The 22,240-nt window shown below is 45.3% G+C and overlaps 1 protein-coding gene across 1 annotated transcript; it reads left to right on the top strand.

Annotated features, from left to right (window-relative positions):
* Window positions 1–2,462: 2,462 nt before the first annotated feature.
* LOC144595715 (tubulin alpha-1A chain-like) lies at window positions 2,463–20,276 on the top strand. The gene is made up of 5 exons (XM_078403267.1): window positions 2,463–2,492; window positions 8,490–8,702; window positions 16,721–16,943; window positions 17,086–17,234; window positions 18,507–20,276. Exons 1-5 carry the CDS (start codon window positions 2,478–2,480, stop codon window positions 19,479–19,481), a joined length of 1,575 nt encoding a protein of 524 aa, XP_078259393.1. The 5' UTR covers window positions 2,463–2,477; the 3' UTR covers window positions 19,482–20,276.
* Window positions 20,277–22,240: the final 1,964 nt, after the last annotated feature.

Genomic DNA, 22,240 nt, shown 5'->3' with positions numbered 1-22,240 from the left:
CGAATGGGGGGGGGGGGGGGGGGGAAAGCAAGAAGAGCCGAGCTGCGGGATATCGAGGAGACCCTAGCGAGAGTCCCAATGTTGGGGAAGTCCAGAACCAGGGGAAACACAGTCTAAGAAGAAAGGGGAGGCCATTTAAAACTGAGGTGAGAAGAAACTTTTTCACCCAGGGAGTTGTGAATCTGTGGAATTCTCCGCCACAGAGGGCAGTGGAGGCCGATTCACAGGATGAATTTAAAAGAGAGTTAGATAGAGCTCTAGGGGCTAGCGGAATCAAGGGATATGGGGAGAACGCAGGCACGGGTTACCGATTGTGGACGATTGTGGAAGAGAGACTAGAGAAATCTCTGGAAGACATTCACATGGCAATCGACCCCTCTGAGAAACTCCCACCGGGTTCCGTCCAACCGTGGACAACCTGGCGCAGTCTCAACAGACTGCGGACAGGCGTGGGGAGGAACAAATCGAACATGCTGAAGTGGGGATATAGTGACGATGCGGAAGAATGCGAGTGTGGACGGGGCCTCCAGACTGTGGAACATCTCCTGAGCTGTGACATGGTGCACGACACATGCACTGTAAAGGATCTTGCAGAGGCCAACGACGTGGCACTAAAATTTACATTAATGACTTGGATGAAGGGATTAAAAGTACCATCAGCAAATTTGCAGATGATACAAAGTTGGGTGGTAGTGTGAACTGTGAGGAAGATGCTATGAGGTTGCAGGGTGACTTGGACAGGTTGTGCGAGTGGGCGGATGCATGGCAGATGCAGTTTAATGTGGATAAGTGTGAGGTTATCCACTTTGGTGGTAAGAATAGGAAGGCAGATTATTATCTGAATGGTGTCAAGTTAGGAAAAGGGGACGTACAACGAGATCTGGGTGTCCTAGTGCATCAGTCACTGAAAGGAAGTATGCAGGTACAGCAGGCAGTGAAGAAAGCCAATGGAATGTTGGCCTTCATAACAAGAGGAGTTGAGTATAGGAGCAAAGAGGCCCTTCTGCAGTTGTACAGGGCCCTAGTGAGACCGCACCTGGAGTACTGTGTGCAGTTTTGGTCTCCAAATTTGAGGAAGGATATTCTTGCTATTGAGGGCGTGCAGCGTAGGTTTACTAGGTTAATTCCCGGAATGGCGGGACTGTCATTTGTTGAAAGACTGGAGCGACTAGGCTTGTATACACTGGAATTTACAAGGATGAGAGGGGATCTTATCGAAACATATAAGATTATTAAGGGGTTGGACACGTTAAGAGGCAGGAAACATATTCCCAATATTGGGGGACTCCAGAACCAGGGGCCACAGTTTAAGAATAAGGGGTTTGTGCTTGGTTCAACGTGTAAATGGGGAGGTGGAATGTATTTTCACACTCGGGACACTGTGCCGATTAAGTGCACGGATCACATTACGGACACAGGTAATGGAACAAATTACCTCGATAGGGCAGGTTTGGGGGAATATGGACCAAACGCGGACAGGTGGGACGAGTGTAGCTGGGACATGTTGTCCGGTGTGGGCTGAAGGGCCTGTTTCCACACTGCGTCACTCTGTGACTCCATGAGCCATGGGTTTTAAAAGACTCTTTCTTGATGAGGGAGGGTGTCAGGGGTTATGGGGAGGAGAATGGGGTTGAGAGGGAAAAATAAATTAGTCATGATTGAATCGCAGATTGGACTTGATGGGCCGAGTGTCCTAATGTCCTAATTCTGCTCCTAGGAGTTATGACGACCAGATACATTGCTTAGCAAAGCAAGGACAGCCTGGTTGCTAGAAATGCGTCTGGAGATTGTTGTGGTAATGCCAAAAATCTCTGTTGCACAGAACTGTTGCTATGTTACCATTCAGTCAGCCATACTACGGATGGACACTTTGCTTCGATTCAAAAGGAAGCAGAGAATTTTAAGAGTCCACTGAGCTGCAGCTTATTTGTTATAGCTCCAACACAACCCTTAAGACAACATATAAGATTATTAAGGGGTTGGACACGTTAGAGGCAGGAAACATGTTCCCAATGCTGGGGGAGTCCAGAACCAGGGGCCACAGTTTAAGAATAAGGTGTAGGCCATTTAGAACGGAGAGGAGGAAAAACTTTTTCAGTCAGAGAGTTGTAAATCTGTGGAATTCTCTGCCTCAGAAGGCAGTGGAGGCCGATTCTCTGAATGCATTCAAGAGAGAGTTAGATCGAGCTGTTAAAGATAGTGGAGTCAGGGGATATGGGGAGGAGGCAGGAACGGAGTACTGATTGTGGATGATCAGCCATGATCATTTTGAATGGCGGTGCAGGCTCGAAGGGTCGAATGGCCTACTGCTGCACCTATTTTCTATGTTTCTATGTTTCTATGATCACATTGAATGGCGGTGCTGGTTCGAAGGGCTGAATGGCCTACTCCTGCACCTATTGTCTATTGTCTATTGTCCAGGGGAGTTACGGAGGGAACGGTCTCTGTGGAAAGCGGTAAGGAGTGGAGATGGGAAGATGCGGCCAGTGGTGGTGAGTAGCTCGACTCAACAACCAAAAGTCTGGCCTCCTTTTGCTCTGGTATTTTATTTCATTCTTCACGAGTTTAAACTGTAATGTTTTATTCTTAATGATGTAATGTTTTATTCTTAATTGTTTACTGTATGTCCTGTTGTTACTTGTGAGCAAAGCTCCAAGGCAAATTCCTATATGTATACACACTTGGCTAATAAAATTTATTCAATTCAATGCGACGGCTGATGGGGTGGAAGGTGAGGACAAGGAGGGGGGATGGGGACGGGCACTCTGTCCTTGTTACGAATGGGGGGGGGGGGGGGGGGAAGCAAGAAGAGCCGAGCTGCGGGATATCGAGGAGACCCTAGCGAGAGTCCCAATGTTGGGGAAGTCCAGAACCAGGGGAAACACAGTCTAAGAAGAAAGGGGAGGCCATTTAAAACTGAGGTGAGAAGAAACTTTTTCACCCAGGGAGTTGTGAATCTGTGGAATTCTCCGCCACAGAGGGCAGTGGAGGCTGATTCACAGGATGAATTTAAAAGAGAGTTAGATAGAGCTCTAGGGGCTAGCGGAATCAAGGGATATGGGGAGAACGCAGGCACGGGTTACCGATTGTGGACGATTGTGGAAGAGAGACTAGAGAAATCTCCGGAAGACATTCACATGGCAATCGACCCCTCTGAGAAACTCCCACCGGGTTCCGTCCAACCGTGGACAACCTGGCGCAGTCTCAACAGACTGCGGACAGGCGTGGGGAGGAACAAATCGAACATGCTGAAGTGGGGATATAGTGACGATGCGGAAGAATGCGAGTGTGGACGGGGCCTCCAGACTGTGGAACATCTCCTGAGCTGTGACATGGTGCACGACACATGCACTGTAAAGGATCTTGCAGAGGCCAACGACGTGGCACTAAAATTTACATTAATGACTTGGATGAAGGGATTAAAAGTACCATCAGCAAATTTGCAGATGATACAAAGTTGGGTGGTAGTGTGAACTGTGAGGAAGATGCTATGAGGTTGCAGGGTGACTTGGACAGGTTGTGCGAGTGGGCGGATGCATGGCAGATGCAGTTTAATGTGGATAAGTGTGAGGTTATCCACTTTGGTGGTAAGAATAGGAAGGCAGATTATTACCTGAATGGTGTCAAGTTAGGAAAAGGGGACGTACAACGAGATCTGGGTGTCCTAGTGCATCAGTCACTGAAAGGAAGTATGCAGGTACAGCAGGCAGTGAAGAAAGCCAATGGAATGTTGGCCTTCATAACAAGAGGAGTTGAGTATAGGAGCAAAGAGGCCCTTCTGCAGTTGTACAGGGCCCTAGTGAGACCGCACCTGGAGTACTGTGTGCAGTTTTGGTCTCCAAATTTGAGGAAGGATATTCTTGCTATTGAGGGCGTGCAGCGTAGGTTTACTAGGTTAATTCCCGGAATGGCGGGACTGTCATTTGTTGAAAGACTGGAGCGACTAGGCTTGTATACACTGGAATTTACAAGGATGAGAGGGGATCTTATCGAAACATATAAGATTATTAAGGGGTTGGACACGTTAAGAGGCAGGAAACATATTCCCAATATTGGGGGACTCCAGAACCAGGGGCCACAGTTTAAGAATAAGGGGTTTGTGCTTGGTTCAACGTGTAAATGGGGAGGTGGAATGTATTTTCACACTCGGGACACTGTGCCGATTAAGTGCACGGATCACATTACGGACACAGGTAATTGAACAAATTACCTCGATAGGGCAGGTTTGGGGGAATATGGACCAAACGCGGACAGGTGGGACGAGTGTAGCTGGGACATGTTGTCCGGTGTGGGCTGAAGGGCCTGTTTCCACACTGCGTCACTCTGTGACTCCATGAGCCATGGGTTTTAAAAGACTCTTTCTTGATGAGGGAGGGTGTCAGAGGTTATGGGGAGGAGAATGGGGTTGAGAGGGAAAAATAAATTAGTCATGATTGAATCGCAGATTGGACTTGATGGGCCGAGTGTCCTAATTCTGCTCCTAGGAGTTATGACGACCAGATACATTGCTTAGCAAAGCAAGGACAGCCTGGTTGCTAGAAATGCGTCTGGAGATTGTTGTGGTAATGCCAAAAATCTCTGTTGCACAGAACTGTTGCTATGTTACCATTCAGTCAGCCATACTACGGATGGACACTTTGCTTCGATTCAATAGGAAGCAGGGAATTTTAAGAGTCCACTGAGCTGCAGCTTATTTGTTATAGCTCCAACACAACCCTTAAGACAACATATAAGATTATTAAGGGGTTGGACACGTTAGAGGCAGGAAACATGTTCCCAATGCTGGGGGAGTCCAGAACCAGGGGCCACAGTTTAAGAATAAGGTGTAGGCCATTTAGAACGGAGAGGAGGAAAAACTTTTTCAGTCAGAGAGTTGTAAATCTGTGGAATTCTCTGCCTCAGAAGGCAGTGGAGGCCAATTCTCTGAATGCATTCAAGAGAGAGCTAGATAGAGCTCTTAAGGATAGCGGAGTCAGGGGGTATGGGGAGAAGGCAGGAACGGGGTACTGATTGAGAATGATCAGCCATGATCACATTGAATGGTGTTGCTGGCTCGAAGGGCCAAATGGCCTCCTCCTGCACCTATTGTCTATTGCTCGCTTTTGGCAAATAGTTGTGTGATTCTCTTTCCGTTTACTACTGCACAACCGCCAACAGCTGGGCTATCTCGTGCAGGTTTCGCGCGTGAGGGTGCTGGTTGCAAAAAGGTTATTTAGATTTTTACGTGGGCAAGTTTGGTGAGATGATCCAAGTCCAAGTTGTCGAAGTGTGATTTGAAGAGTGACAAGGTTGGTGCATATCTGGCTATTTTTGTTTGCTCTAATTCTAGTATATATGAAGTGACCTGAGGACTGTCTTGTAAATGTCTGCGTATTGGATGCTTTCCAGATAGAGTTAGATAGAGCTCTTAATGATAGCGGAGTCAAGGGATATGGGAAGAAGGCAGGAACGGGGTACTGATCGTGGATGATCAGCCATGATCACGGTGAATGGCGGTGCTGGCTTGAAGGGCCGAATAGCCTACTCCTGCACCTATTGTATATTGGATTGAATAAAGTGAGATATGTTGCTGGGGATGATGACAGGAGTCTCTGTGTAGACGGTACATACGGTCGAGACCCTTCTTCAGTCTGAAGAAGGGTCTCGACCCGAAACGTCACCCATTCCTTCTCTCCTGAGATGCTGCCTGACCTGCTGAGTTACTCCAGCATTTTGTGAATAAATGCAGAGTCACTCCAGCATTTTGTGAATAAATGCCTGAGTTACTCCAGCATTTTGTGATACCTTCTTATTTGTACCAGCATCTGCAGTTATTTTCCTACACAAAAAATAAATCAGCCGAATGGCGGGTGCTGGCTGGAAGGGCCAAATAAATGGCCTCCTCCTGCACCTATGTTTCTATTCCATTCTATCCCATTCTAACGCATGGCATCCCTGTGTGGTACCTCAGCTGCACGGAGGCAGAGAGGAAAGCTCTTCAGCGGGTAGTCCATAGAGCTCAGAAGACTATCGGAACACAGCTACCAGCCTTGGAGGACATCTACAATAAACGATGCCTCAGAAAAGCCACCAGCATCCACAAAGACTCCTCACACCCCTGCAACAGTCTGTTCGAAATTCTACCATCGGGCAGACGATACAAGGCCTTCTACGCCCGCACCTCCAGACTCAGGAACAGCTTCATCCCCAGGGGCCATAGCTGCCATGAACCCGTCCTGCTGAGCCGGATGGTCACATCATTGCACAGCGAACCGGCACATGGTGTGGATGGTGACCAGGGTGGTAGGATGGTGATAGGATGGTGTGCGGAAAACAATCTGGCTCTGAATCCTTCCAAGACAAAAGAACTCATAATAGACTTCCGAAGACACAATATGGGCTACACACCACTGCATATCAGCGGGGTTTGTGTGGAAAGGGTCCCTGCCTTCAAGTTCCTGGGCACGCATATTGCTGAGGATCTCTCCTGGACCACAAACACCATAGCGGCAGTCAAAAAGGCACAGCAGCGGCTCTACTTTCTGAGGATCCTCAGGAAGAACAACCTGCAAGAGCAGCTGCTAGTGACTTTCTACCGTTGCACCATCGAGAGTGTGCTGACGTACTGTATTTCTATGTGGTACACCAGCAGTTCAGAGGCAAACAAGAAAGCCCTTCAGAGGGTCATCAACTCTGCAAAGAAAATCATTGGTTGCCCACTGCCCCCTCTAGAGGAACTTTACTCCCTCCGCTGGCTCAGCAGAGCAGCCAACATCCTGAGGGATCCTTCCCACCCTGGTCATCAGCTGCTCCAACTGCTGCCCTCTGGTAGACGGTTCAGGTCCATTACATTACGGACTAATAGACTCAAGAACAGTTTCTACCCCAGTGTCATACAATAGACAATAGACAATAGACAATAGGTGCAGGAGTAGGCCATTCAGCCCTTCGAGCCAGCACCGCCATTCAATGCGATCATGGCTGATCACTCTCAATCAGTACCCCGTTCCTGCCTTCTCCCCATACCCCCTCACTCCGCTATCCTTAAGAGCTCTATCCAGCTCTCTCTTGAAAGCATCCAACGAACTGGCCTCCACTGCCTTCTGAGGCAGAGAATTCCACACCTTCACCACCCTCTGACTGAAAAAGTTCTTCCTCATCTCCGTTCTAAATGGCCTACCCCTTATTCTTAAACTGTGGCCCCTTGTTCTGGACTCCCCCAACATTGGGAACATGTTATCTGCCTCACATAAAACTGAAGGGAAGGAACGGAACTGATCGGAACACTGTCAGTTACTTGTCAGAAAACATAAGCCTCAATTTAATACAAGTTTACATTCTACTGCACTTATATTGTTAACATTTGCTAAACTTATTACATGCGACTCGCCTTGGGCTTGGCCCGCTGTGGACCGTCCGGTGCGGCCTGCAACCACAACAACCTGACTGCGGGCGAGGACAGCAGGAGAAGGGAAAGACATTGTGGCCTTCCATCACAGTGAGGAGAGAGAGGACTGGAGGAGGAGACTCACTGTGATGGATGTTTCTTTGATGGATGTTTCTTTTTTGTGTGTTTTTGGGGTTGGGTAATTTGAATGCCTATTTAATGCTTTTATTGTTGGACTGTGTTTTTGGGGGTTTTGGGGTTGTGTAATTTGAATGCCTATTTAATGCTTTTATTGTTGGACTGTGTTTTGGGGGTTTTTTGGGGTTGTGTAATTTTAATGCTTATTTAATGCTTTTATTGTTGGACTGTGGGTGACTGAATTTCGTCCAATATTGGATGACAAATAAAGCTATCTTGAATCTTGAATCTTGAATCTCTTGAATGTTACAACCGACCGCACCTTATATTTAATTACAATATTTCTTTTATTTATTTATTTTTTTAAACGGCACTTGCAATATGTTAGCTCTGATTGCTGTGCAATAACTTGCTGTCTTGATTGCACTGTACACTGCCTCGACCGTATTGTAATTGTTTTGTCTATATTGTATTAGAGGTCAGTTTGTTTAATTCAGTAGATTAGGTTTAGCTTGTTATGGATAAAGGTTTATCATTTGTACTGTCTGCTGTGTGTGATTGCATCATCTGGACTGCTTTAATTTCGCTGTACTTTGTGTAGTGACAATAAAGGTTTTTTACAATTTTTTTACAATTTACAGACCTACTTGCACTGCATTTAAGAGAGAGCTAGATAGAGCTCTTAAGGATAGCGGAGTCAGGGGGTATGGGGAGAAGGCAGGAACGGGGTACTGATTGAGAATGATCAGCCATGATCACAGTGAATGGCGGTGCTGGCTCGAAGGGCCGAATGGCCTCCTCCTGCACCTATTGTCTATTCTGTTTTAAAACTGTTTCTAATTTTGTTTCACTGGGTTTGTATAAATTTATACTGATTAGCTAATTGATTTATTGCATCGTTTGGGCAGGCGCCTTCCCAATCTCGTTGTACCCCCTCCCTGTACAATGACAATAAAGATATATTGTATTCTATTCCATTCTACAGAGCCGACGGGCCGAACGGCCTTTGCTTGGCCGCAGGGGGGGGGGGATTGAGCTGCGCGCAGTGGGTGGCGCATGCGCGCCGGCCGCATCCCCGCCCCTTCCATCCCCGCCCGCCTGCCTGGTGCAGAGGCGCGGCCGCGCATGGGCATTACCGCCACAGGACTCTTCCCATCACTCGAGGGCGAAGGAAGCTCGCAGACGGACGACCAGAATGGTTCGTGTGGCTCCCCTTTATTTTCTTTTCTTTTTCTTTTTTTTTTTTTAAACACACCTTTGGGCTTTTCTTTCTTCTTTCCTCTCTTTCCTTCTCTTAGTGATCGAGATTTCGACGGGATTTGATCCGAAAAATTACCTCACAGTTATTTTTATTTTCTCTCTCCTTTGCTTTCCCTTCGCAGCAGCAGCAGCAGCAGCGGCGGCGGCGGTTTCCCGCGCTCGGCGGGCGGGCGGGCGGGCTGGCAACCGGCGGGCGGTTTATTATTTTTTTTCTTTCGAACGTTTCTTCTCTCCTTCGGAGCGCAGCGTGTATTTTTTTTTTTTTTTAAACCGGTGGGGGTGGAAAATGGTGTCGGTGGGTTTTATTTTTTTTTTGCTTCGCTGCTGTCCCCTTTTTCTTCTCCTTCGCCGCTCCGTTGAAAAGGCGCTCAAGATGGCGGCGCCGCTCCCGCTTCGGGCGGAGCGGACGGTGGCCGCGCGCATGCGCCGGGAGAGGAAGGGTGGGGGGAAAACGTCTGGCGGGCGGCCCCGTTGTACGCATGCGGGTGGGCTAGTGGTTGGCGCGTGCGCACGAGCCGCCGCGTCTGGGGTGTGGCACATGGAGGAACAAAGGACCGCAGACATCGGGGGATGGATGCAGATAGACAACACAACACGATTGCTGCAGTAACTCGGCGGGTCAGGCAGCGTCTCCCCGGAGATGACTAGTGTCGGAAGGGAAATGTAGGTGCTGGTTGGTTTACACCCAAGACAAGATACACGAGAGAGAGAGTGTTTGTAAGGAAGGAACTGCAGATTCTGCTTTAAAAACGTAGACATAAAAAAGATAGACATAAAAAATGCTGCAGTAACTTGGTGGGTCAGGCAGCCTCTCTCAGGAGATGACTAGTGTCGGAAGGGAAATGTAGGTGCTGGTTTACACACAAGACAAGATACACGAGAGAGAGAGAGTGTTTGTAAGGAAGAACTTCAGATTCTGCTTTAAAAACGAAGATAGACATAAAAAAGATAGACATAAAAAATGCTGCAGTAACTCAGTGGGTGAGGCAGCCCCTCTCAGGAGATGACTAGTGTCGGAAGGGAAATGTAGGTGCTAGTTTACAGCCAAGACAGGATGCACGAGAGAGAGAGAGAGTGTGTAGGAAGGAACTGCAGATTCTGCTTTAAAAACGAAGATAGACATAAAAAATGCTGCAGTAACTACGTGGGTGAGGCAGCCCCTCTCAGGAGATGGCTAGTGTCGGAAGGGAAATGCAGGTGCTGGTTTACACCCAAGACAAGATACACGAGAGAGAGAGAGAGTAGGAAGGAACTGCAGATTCTGCTTTAAAAACGAAGATAGACATAAAATAGATAGACATAAAAAAATGCTGCAGTAACTCAGTGGGTCAGGCAGCGTCTCCCCGGAGATGACCAGTGTCGGAAGGGAAATGCAGGTGCTGGTTTACACCCAAGACAAGATACACGAGAGAGAGAGAGAGAGTGTAAGAAGGAACGGCAGATTCTGCCTTAAAAACGAAGAAAGACATAAAAAATGCTGCAGTAACTCAGTGGGTAGGGCAGCGTCTCCCCGGAGATGACTAGTGTAGGAAGGTTTAAACCGAAGACAGACACGAGCGTGAAGGGACTGCAGATTCTGGTTTAAATTAACGATAGACATAAAATGCTGCAGTAACTCGGTCAGGCAGTCTCTCCGGAGATGACTAGTGCAGGAAGGGAAATGCAGATGCTGGTTTAAAACCGAAGACAGGCACATGAGAGTGTAGGTAGGAACGGCAGATTCTGCTTTAAAAACGACGATAGACATAAAATGCTGCAGTAACTCTGGGTCAGGCAGTCTTCTCTCTGGAGATGACTGGTGTAGGAAGGGAAATGCAGATGTTGGTTTAAACCGAAGACAGCACGAGAGTGAAGGAACTGTAGATTCTGGTTTAAACTGACGATAGACATAAAATACTGCAGTAACTCAGTGGATTAGGCAGCCTCTGCAGATGATGGTGACTAGTGCAGGAAGGAAGTGCAGACGCTGGTTTAAACCAAAGATAGACACAAAATGCTGGAGTAACTCAACCCAGACAATGGACAGGCATTGTCCTTCAGACTTAATCAGGGAGAGGGAGATACAGAGATAGGGAAATGTAAGGTGTGAAACGAGACAAGGGGGATGGAGACCAAGGAAAATGTAGAATAGATCATTGTTAGCTAGGAAAAGGTGGCAACAAAGCAAACATAAAATGTAAACGAGGACAGTCAGACTAATCAGAGAACTGGGAAGGGGGAAGGGATGGAGAGAAATGGGAAGCAAAGGTTACTTACAATTAGAAAAATCAATATTCATACTGCTGGGGTGTAAGCTGCCCAAGCAAAATATGAGGTGTTTTTCCAGTTTGCGCAGGAAACGGCAGATGCTGGTTTAAACCGAAGATAGCCACAAGGGAGCTCGAGTAACTCAGCGGGTAGCTGTATGCTTCGTTGTCACCCCCTTCTAGCTAACAATGATCCATTCTACATTCTCCTTGAACTCCATCCCCTTTGATGTCTTGTTTTCACGTCTTACATTTCCTTAGCTCTCCCTCTCCCCTGACTCTCAGTCTGAAGAAAGGTCTCGGCCCAAAATATCACCCATTCCTTCTATCCATAGATGCTGCCTGTCCTGCTGAGTTAGTGCAGCATTTTGTGTCTAATCAGTGTCTGCAGCATCTCTGGAGATGATGAAGACGACCAGCAGGATGACTATGGTGGGGGAGGGACAGAGGGAGGAGGAATTCTGAGGATACTTGAAGCTAGAGAATGGCTAGATATGCTTAGTCTCAAGAAGGGTCTACTACAGAGCGGTCCTGAAAATAGGCGCTGGGGGAGGGGGGTGGAGAGCTGGAGGTGAGAATAGACCAGGATTAATTAAGACTGGTCACAGATTGCCTCAGGCAGGATGGTACCTAGTACGCCCATTGTTGGCTAAGGATGCTGAGTTACTCCGGCACATTGTGTGTTGCGTTTAGTTCAGTTCTGAGATACCGCACAGATACGTGCCCTTCAGCCCATCAGTTCCACGCAGACCATCGATCATCCGTAAGGCATAGGAGCAGAATTAGGACATTCAGCCCATCTAGCCTGGTGTGGAACAGTGAAGCAGGGGTAGAGTTGCTGCCTTGCAGTGCCGGAGTCCCGGGTTTGGTCCTGACTACCAGTGCTGTTTCCCCTCTGTATCCCTAAAGTCTTAAGAGTTTACTCCGCCATTCAATCATGGGTGATCTATTTTTTTCCTCAACCTCATTCTCCTGCCTTCTGTCGTAACTTTTTGACATCCTTTCTAATCCATTGCTTTCCTTCTAATCCAAGAAATCCTAATAACCTGTGCACACCAGTTCTATGTTGTCCGTTTCTCATCCTCTCACTACACATTAGGGGCAATTTACAGAGGGTCATTAACCTGGAAAACCCATGCTGTGACAAGGAGAACATGTAAACTCCACCCAGACAGCAGCTGTGGTCAGGGTTGAACCAGGGTATCTGGCGCTGTGAGGCAGTGGCTCCACCAGCTCTGGGGGTTTGGGGCAGAAGAGTTTCAGACGTGTGATCACAGTTATTTTTCCTGCAGAACTTACAAACCCAAAGGTCTTTTTAATAGACATAAATTTATGCTACTCGCTCCACTGGGAATTGTTAGGGGAATATGTAAGTGGGTTTAAGGGGAAACGGGATGGGAAAGAAGACTACAAACACAAGGAATTGCAGATGTTGAAATCCGGTGAAACAAAAAATGCTAAAAATGTACGTTACAAGAGTCTTATAGAAATGATTGCTTCTGAATTTCAGTGGCCACCCGCGGTGATACTGATACTCTGCATTCTTTTATGGGCAGTGACTATGGTTACTGCCGGTGTTTCCATAGAAACAATTTCTTTTCCTGATTTATTTTTTGCAAAACAGACTTTTTCTGCTTGACAATTTACAAAGTAAATACTTCATTAATTAACAGTCAAAATTGTTTTATAACCATTTTGACCTGTAATACAAATTGTTCCCTAATTCATCAATCGAGTTATTACTAATTTGCAGTATGGGCACGTGTGTTACAGCAGAACCTCCTGCATTATCTGATCTGTGTGCTTGATCACACAATTTGTGGGTACGGTGCTCTGCAAGGAATAGATTGGAATCTGGCCCAGGGTTGGGGAATTGAGAACAATAGAAAATGTGTTTACCGTGAGCCCCCACCCACCTTCACTCATTGTAAACCCATTTTCTATTCTCAATTCAATAAGATCCTGAGGAGTAGCTTTTTTTACACAAAGGGTGGTGGGAACGAGCTGCCAGAGGAGGTAGTTGGGGCAGATATTGCAACATTTAAGAAACATTTAGACAGGTGCATGGATAGGACAGGTTTGCAGGGATATAGGCCAAACGCAGGCATTGGGACTAGTGTCGATAGGGCGTGTTGGGCCAAAGGGCCTGTTTTCATGTTGTATGACTTATGTTCCATCCTTTGCTAATTAAAGTATCCTGTGCACCATTCCGACTGATTTATTGGCTCATGTTGCCATATGCAAAGGTGATGCAGATAAAGTGGGCAACTTTTATTGAGAAGTCCGCACAGCTGTGATAGAACCAGACCGTTTCCAGAGAAGTGGGAGTGCATGTATGATGGGAACAGAGGACATTCCAGTATTCTGATTGTTTAGCTGTGATCTGATCCTCTTGTGTGTCAAAGATTTGATCAATATCCACTTAAGACTATCCTTCCCAATGTCGACAACAATTGTGCTATCTGCAAACTTACTGGTCAATCATCCTGCATTCATATTCAAATGGTTAATGGAGCTAAAAACTGAAGTTGCCATTGATCTCTGTCGTATAACACTGATTAGAGGCTTCCAAAAACAAACCCACCATTCTCTCATCTGTAGTGGGTCAATTTTGGATCTAATTTGCCAACATGTCTTGGATCCTATAAATTCAAACATCTACAGTGTTAACAAGACTATAATTTTATTGCGGATAGGGAAAACTACACTGAGGAAGTTGCAGAGGAGATGTGAGAGGATGTTCTCTTGCAGCTGTGAACTTGTGTTGGTGACATTGAAATTGAGAAGAGTAAAGGAAAACTAGTTATTCCCATACATTTGCGGGTCTTGGTGTAAATGGGAAGTTCCTATTTCCTTTACCAGAGAGGCCAAACGCTAGGAGGTATGGGTCTAACTTCAAATATCCCTTGCTTTCCCGCTATCTCCATCCCCTTCCCAGTTCTCCCACTCGTCTTATTGTCTCCGACTACAATCCATCTCTGTCCCGCCCCCTCCTTGACATCAGTCTGAAGAAGGGTCTCGACCCGAAACGTCACCCATTCCTTCTCCAGAGATGCTGCCTGTCCTGCTGAGTTAATCCAGCGTTTTGTGTCTACCTTGGGTTTAAGACAATAGGTGCAGGAGTAGGCCATTCGGCCCTTCGAGCCAGCACCGCCATTCAATGTGATCATGGTTTAAGATATGATTGGAAAGGGGATAAGAACCACTTTTATCTGGAAGCTGAGCGGGGAGAGTTCTTGGTGTGCTCTAAAGCTGTGACCTTCAGACCTATGGACCGAGTTTTAATGATGAGATCAGGATAGGCTGAAACGCAGTGCAGTTTTGTGAAGTTTCTTTGATTTTCTAAGAGCCCGTTCCCTCCACTATTTATTTAGACCAGAGATTTCTAGACTTGTAATTGAAGTACATGATATCTGCAGTTTCCTGGGTCTGCATCCATCTTTAATAATATTATTAAAGATGGGTTGGGTTTTACACTCTCAGTTCACTCCCTGCTGGGCCTGTTACAGACTTGCTTTAGCTGTGAAGAATGCAAACCCCCCCCCAACTGTTCCCATTAGCCATGGCATTCTTAGCCTGTTCTATCGCAAATATTCCCTTTGTCCGATCTATTTCCCACCTACTTTTCTGCATCTTTAGTGTTTTTTTAATTTATTTTTTGAATTCTGACTAAGGGTCTCCAACCTAACGTATTGATGGTTTTTCCACAGATGCTGCCTGAGCCGCTGACAGTTTCCAGTGTTTTCTGTTTTGCTTCATATATTGTTAAAGGATGGTTTTCGAACTGTAAGGATGTTATATATTTATGCCAAGCTTCCATATTTAAACAGAAAGGCCGGGAAAAAATCTTGAACATACTGTTCCGGGACTTAACTTTTAACTACCTAACTTCACAGATAAATCTTTGTAATTTTCATTTATTCAAAACTTTGTGTCAGTGTGGTTGATGAGTGGATGTAATCAGCTTTCTGAATGCGTAATGCTTGTGGAATTTGGCAACTGCTTATACCCATAGTCGGTGAAATCCATGCATGAGCAGTTCTTGTATCAGCAAATTCCAACTTTTAAACCATTTCAAGCATTTTTATTGTTCCTACTTAACCAGTCACTTTTGTCTTTTGCATAGAACAGTGAGCCTTAGGGGATTTGTCTTTGAACTGGCTGTGTAATAGGTTCAGCTGTTGATGCATTCTGTTCTGATCTAATGTAGGCAAAGGCAGTGGCAACATTTGTTTTGTTGTGGAACCCCCTAAGCCTCAAGTAGAGTGTTAAATAGAATCAGTACTGTAATTGTATTTTAGGGGTCCCAATCTGAAACATTGTCTGTTCATTTCCCTGCTTGGATGCTGCTTGACCTGCTGAGTTCAGTTCCTATGGCACTTTATCACTTGAACCTGGTCTGACATTCAGTATGGAGATTGTTTAAGATGGAGTTTAAATCTAGAATCATTCATGATCTTAACTCAATGGCAGTTCAGGTTCACATGATCTATGATCTGTTTCTAATGATCTTGCGTTTAGAGAAGTAATTGCCAATTGGAGCGAGGGAAGAGGGTGTGTGAGAGATCAGAATCTAGGAACTAGAGACCTCATGGAGAGGTTTGTGGAAGCAGAAATCAGAATAGTTTGTAGATCGAGGCATTGGGAGATAGAGGAACCAGTACAAATGAATAGTCCGTGAGGTGAGTATTGCAGAGAGTTGGGCAACTATGAAGGATATGTATGCATTAAAGTGAAATTACCACAGATTGTCATGGGGGGGGAGGGGAAAGAATTGAGAGCTTTGATTACTTCTGAAAAGATTAAAGCCATCAGTGCAGATACTAGGGATTGTAACGGTGAAAATACAGACCAAGTCGGACAACGGCAGAGAAATGTTGCCTTTTACTAGCGGTTTAAAAGGAAACTGATACAGTTGGACATAATGGCAGTAAATTGTGAAACAATAAGATAATTAAATTAGGATAATCAAAAATGATTAAAAACGAATGTCTGAAAAATAATACTTTATTCACAGGGTCTGGAATGAATTCTCTGCCAATGCCGTTTGAGGCACTGAATTGGAATAGAAATACATTAAGGGAATTCACTTGTGCAGTTTGTGCTATTTTTGTGTTTTTGATAACCATGTATTCCATTCCCTATTCACATGCATTTCTGCAAGTGGGAACTAGCTTTGTTTCCCCATTCACTTTGATTAAAACATCAATAATTGTGAAAATCAATTCAATTTATCTCCCCTCGCTGTTACTGTGACTACTTGAGAGATACAGTGCAGAAGCAGGCCCTTTGGCCCACTGAGTTCGTACTGACCAGCCATCACCCGCTACCCTACAACAAGGAACAATATACAATTTTACCAAAACCAATTAACCTACAAATCTGCACGTGTTTGGATTGTGGGAGGAAACCAGAAAAAAACCCATGCAGTTGTAGAGAACGTATAAACCTCATACAGACTGCATCCATGGTCAGAATCGACCCCGAATCTCGAATGCTGTGAGGCAGCAACTCTACTACTGCCCGGCTGTGCCGCCCTTAAAAAGAATCATTTTACAAGAGTAAAACTGCATCATGTGCTTGTGCATTAATATCTAACTGCTTCATGTGCCTAATAAGGAAACAATAGTATGACATGCTGCATTTGTGACATCTAAAATTGATGCTTTCCAAGTTATGCTTTGTGCTAATCGCTTGTTTAATTCCACAGCGGGAATGTATCTCTATCCACGTTGGCCAGGCTGGAGTCCAGATGGGCAATGCTTGCTGGGAGCTGTACTGCTTGGAACATGGCATCCAGCCTGATGGACAGATGCCCAGTGACAAGACCATTGGAGGGGGCGATGACTCCTTCAACACCTTCTTCAGTGAGACTGGAGCGGGGAAGCATGTCCCACGAGCCGTCTTTATTGATCTAGAACCAACTGTGATCGGTAAGGCCTGCCAGAGAGAAATAGTTGTGATTCTCCTGTTTACGGAGCCTCTTGCTAGAAAGTCAAATAGTATTTTATTTTGCTGCTATTCTGTGTGTGGTTGGAAGAATGGAAAAAGATTTGCTGCTGTTCTGCATTCCAGATGAGGTTCGTGGTGGTACCTATCGCCAGCTGTTCCACCCCGAGCAGCTCATCACTGGTAAGGAAGATGCTGCCAACAACTATGCCCGTGGGCACTACACCATTGGCAAGGAGTTGATTGACTTGGTCCTGGACAAGCTTCGTAAACTGGTGAGATTTGTGCATTACAGTCAGTTGAACAAGAGGGGAAGCAAGTACTCTGTTAATTGGTGTAATGGAATATCATTACTCACATATGATCTATTTTCATATATTTTATCAGAGGACCTGATGGTGCACTCGGCTATGATGGCGGCTTCAGCGATTTCCCTTCACATCCGAAAAACTGTTTCAATCCTGACCAGGGAGTGGATAACTAAAAGATCACATCTCCTTGATGCGTGTTAAGAGCCACAAGTGAAATGCCTTCTTGTAGTTTCCAAACCAGCTGCTGGTAAACATCTGTCCACAGCTCTTAAGGTACCCCTGTGTTGGATGGTTTGAAGGTGTAGATCATTGAACTGGCGCCTGAAAATACAAAAAAATAGAACGATCCTGCATCGTGCTGACAATTGCAGAGAACATAAATATTCAGTGGATTAGTCGAGCAAGTGCCCATCGGGGAAATTTCAATGCCCATTCTGCTTGAATTGTCTAGGTGTGAGTTTATTATTGTCACCTGTTCTGAGGTACAGTGAACAGCTTTGTGTTGCATGCTATCTAATAAGATCAAATAATACAATGTATAAATACAATTAAGCCAAACTCATACAATTGGTAGTGAAGGGAAAGATGCCACGTGCAGGTATAGTGCCCAGCATTGCAGCGCATCAGTTCCAGAGACCAAGTTCAATGTCCGCAATAGGGTAGAGGTTAATCGAACAGTGCCCAAGCTAATGGAAGCCTAACAACAGAGGGGAAGAAGCGGTTCCTGAGTCTGGTGGTGGTGCATTGAAGCTTCTGCCCAACGGGAGAAGAAGGAAATTATTTGTTTTCTGTTGGTAAATCATGTGGAGGAAGTTGTTTTATCTTAGTTGATAACTTGCACAATGGATGGCTGTTAGATCCCAATGCCATTCAAAGCCGTCTCAAACAATTAAACCTGTCAATTTCCAAATGCAAGCTGAGGAGCAAAGTGGAACATGGAATACAAAGAAACACAATACCTAAGTACAGGCTGACAAGAATTGGCTTATGGTTTATTGGTCATTCACAATGTAATAATTCATTTAATCAAATTTGAATTTTGGCTGGATATTTTTTTGTTTTTTTGTGGTTTAAAAAAAATATATAAAATTGGCATATGTGAAAGTTAGTACAAATTATTCGAGGACTTGGTGAATCAGTAAAGTAAATAATGGAACAAAAACAGTAACAGCCTTCAAATTCCATATTTTCTAGTTTTGTAACGTGTTCCCTTTTCTTTCCACTCTTACTTCACAGGCTGACCAGTGTACAGGACTCCAGGGTTTCCTCATCTTCCACAGCTTTGGTGGAGGCACTGGCTCCGGTTTCACTTCCCTGCTGATGGAACGTCTGTCTGTAGATTATGGCAAGAAGTCCAAACTAGAGTTTGCCATCTACCCAGCTCCTCAGATCTCCACTGCTGTGGTCGAGCCCTACAACTCCATCCTAACCACCCACACCACCCTGGAGCACTCGGACTGCGCCTTCATGGTAGACAATGAAGCCATCTACGATATCTGCCGCAGAAACCTGGACATTGAGCGCCCAACTTACACCAATTTGAACCGACTAATTGGTCAGATTGTGTCCTCTATTACAGTGTCCCTTCGTTTTGATGGTGCCTTGAATGTTGATCTAACAGAGTTCCAGACCAATTTAGTCCCATACCCGCGCATCCACTTCCCTCTAGCTACCTATGCCCCTGTAATCTCAGCTGAGAAGGCTTATCACGAACAACTTTCAGTGTCTGAAATTACAAATTCCTGCTTTGAGCCGGCCAACCAGATGGTCAAGTGTGACCCTCGGCACGGCAAGTACATGGCTTGTTGTCTGCTTTACCGGGGTGACGTGGTGCCAAAAGATGTCAATGCTGCCATCGCCACCATTAAGACCAAACGTACCATCCAGTTTGTTGACTGGTGCCCGACTGGGTTCAAGGTTGGCATCAACTACCAGCCTCCCACCGTGGTGCCAGGTGGTGACCTGGCCAAGGTGCAGCGTGCAGTGTGTATGCTGAGCAACACCACTGCCATCGCTGAGGCTTGGGCACGGCTTGACCACAAGTTTGACCTGATGTACGCCAAGCGAGCCTTCGTGCATTGGTACGTTGGGGAGGGGATGGAGGAGGGAGAGTTCTCTGAGGCCCGTGAAGACATGGCAGCCTTGGAGAAGGATTACGAGGAGGTTGGAGCTGACAGCGTTGAGGATCAAGGTGAAGAAGAAGAATATTAGATAATCTGAACCATTCCTAATTGTTCATTGAGGTTAATTTGCTGGTTGGATTTATGCTGTACTTCTAGGGAAAGAGATTTGATTTCTAGTATGTTTTTCCTATGAAATGGAAATTTGCTCTCATTATTAAAGTTCTGCTGCTTTTGTCGACATTTTGCTGAATATTACAAATGTAAGAAAATGTAACAATCTTGAACAGAGTGGACAATTAATAAACATTCAAATATCCAAAGGATTGGTTATTAACCTTGTACAGCAAAATATATAGGTATACCATCAACAGTGGAAGTAAATACGACAGTTTAATCCATACCTTTGAGCCTAGTGGGATCTTAGATGTATCCACTAATTTCTTAGAGTTTGGATTGCTTAATTTAATGACCACACACAATAGCATTCCAGCGCAGATCATTGGACCAGTTTATTCAGCTTATGAAGACAACTGCCCTCATTTATCAAAACACTGCATGCCAGGCAACACAACTGGTTAACAGAATTAACCAAAGTGTATTCCGTACCAAAGTTTCAGTGGAAGGAATTATGCCGCTGTAAACTATCCTGCATTATAACTGAGGCTGAGTATTAGCGGGAAAAAAAGCCCACTTCAACAGAAGCATTGTTCTTCAGGTGACTCCTGTTCACCGCTCTCTGATCTAGAACACAGCATTAGTGTAAAATGGTATGTCTTGTGTCTGAATGGCACAGCTTCCTGTTTAAAATGTCAAGAGAATAATTAACCATTCTCGATATTTGTAATGTTTAGAACAAACTTAATAAACTAAAAGTTGAATTGAACATCTACAGTTTTGTTTATTTTTTGTTCCAATGCTGATCCTGGGATTTTGATGGTGGGGTGGTTGGCCTTGGTAAGCCAATACATAGTTGGAGTCTTACAATATTTGATGACCTAAGGCCTTAACAATTCAAATCAAAAGTAGTGTTTTATTTTCATATGTTCTGACAGAACAATTAAATTCTTACTTGCAGCACCACACCAGATATGTAAATATAGCACTTATTCTTAAGACCCACCGGGATATAAAGACAATAATAAAACCCGAAAGTTAAAAAAAAGATGGATGCATTGCATTATTCTTAAGAGATACCAAGACAAGAAGGGTTCTGACCCGAAATGTCACCTGTCCCTGTTCTACAAAGATGCTGTCTTGACTCGCTGAGTTACTCCAGTACTTATGTTTTCCTTTTTCTCAAAAATAAATCTAAAAGTGAAAAAGAAAAAAAGTATACATTTGGAAAATCAGGCTGCATCTGTGTGACATCTCAAGTTCTTTTGTGACATTTTAATTTGTGCTGAAAACAGCAGAGTAGGCAGACTCTCTGTTTTCACAGTGTGAAAACAGCTGCTTCACTACAGCCATCAGGCTAATAAACACTACAATGTACAGGAAGGAATTGCAGATGCTGGTTTACACCAAAGATGATGGACACCAAATATAACTCGGCAGGACTGGCGCCATTCCTTTTCTCCAGAGATGCTTGTCAGATCCTCTCCTTGACCCGAATATAATACGGTCACTGAACACAAATGATTTGTTTTACTGGTCCTTTGTTTGCACCACATAATGCTTCAAAACAGCAACAGCCATTGCATAATCTGCTTTTCCTCCCATCTGGAAGAGTTTCGAAAGCCTCCCAAACTGAAACACCAGCACTGCAATAACAATGCATTCCATCGTGTTAGAACAGGGAACGTATCACGGCCGAAGTGCAGCTGCAGCGGGCGGTGGAACAGAGGGAGAAGCCAAAGAAACCTCAGCCTAATGGATGAGCAGGAACTCAAATGAATCAATAATTAATTAGATTAGATTATTGTGAAACAGCGATGTTGAAAAGAAAATCGAAAAGACAAAAGAAAAACTAGCGGTAGAGTTGCTGCTTTACAGCGAATGCAGCGCCGGAGACTCAGGTTCGATCCTGACTACGGGTGCTGCACTGTACGGAGTTTGTACGTTCTCCCCGTGACCTGCGTGGGTTTTCTCCGAGATCTTCGGTTTCCTCCCACACTCCAAAGACGGACAGGTTTGTAGGTTAATTGGCTGGGTAAATGTAAAAATTGTCCCCAAATTGTGTAGGATAGTGTTAATGTGTGGGGATCGCTGGGCGGCACGGACTTGGAGGGCCGAAAAGGCCTGTTTCCGGCTGTATATATATGATATGATGATATGAAACCAAAGCCAGAGGGTTGGTTTCTGCAGGATGAACTCCATAATCGGGCAGGCGGCAGAGAAGCCGACGAAGGTGCTTGGGGAAACCAAAATCAGTAACCAGGAAAAGCAACAACAGCACAGATGTGATAAAGGATTAAATGAAACTTCCTCCATGGATTCTAGTCTTGGTCTGAAATGCAGTGCTTTGTTCTGGACCAAACACAAAGCGCACATTGTTCCTTGTCAACCTCAGTGGCTCTGCTACAGTAGCTAGGTTTAGACGTGATAAAGAAATAAATGAAGCTTCCTCCCCTCCGGGAAGTGGAACGATGTGATCTCCGCTCAGCAGCACAGGCAGGCCTCATCTGGGCTAGCTCCTCGCAACGCCAAAGCAGGAGAAACAGCAGTTGCCCCTGGGCCCGGTGAACAGCAAACAATGCTGTTGGTGGCACGGTGATGCAGCGGTAGAGTTGCTGCCTTGCAGCTCCAGAGACCCGGGTTTGACCCTGACTATGGTGGCTGCCTGTACAGAGTTTGTACGTTCTCCCCATGACCGTGTTCTTTTTTTACCCTGAGATCTTTGGTTTCCTC

This window comes from Rhinoraja longicauda, chromosome 8, assembly GCF_053455715.1.
Source record: "Rhinoraja longicauda isolate Sanriku21f chromosome 8, sRhiLon1.1, whole genome shotgun sequence".
Taxonomy (NCBI): domain Eukaryota; kingdom Metazoa; phylum Chordata; class Chondrichthyes; order Rajiformes; family Arhynchobatidae; genus Rhinoraja; species Rhinoraja longicauda.
The sequence above is the reverse complement of the archived record's forward strand: the minus strand, read 5'-3'. Positions and strand labels throughout refer to the sequence as shown.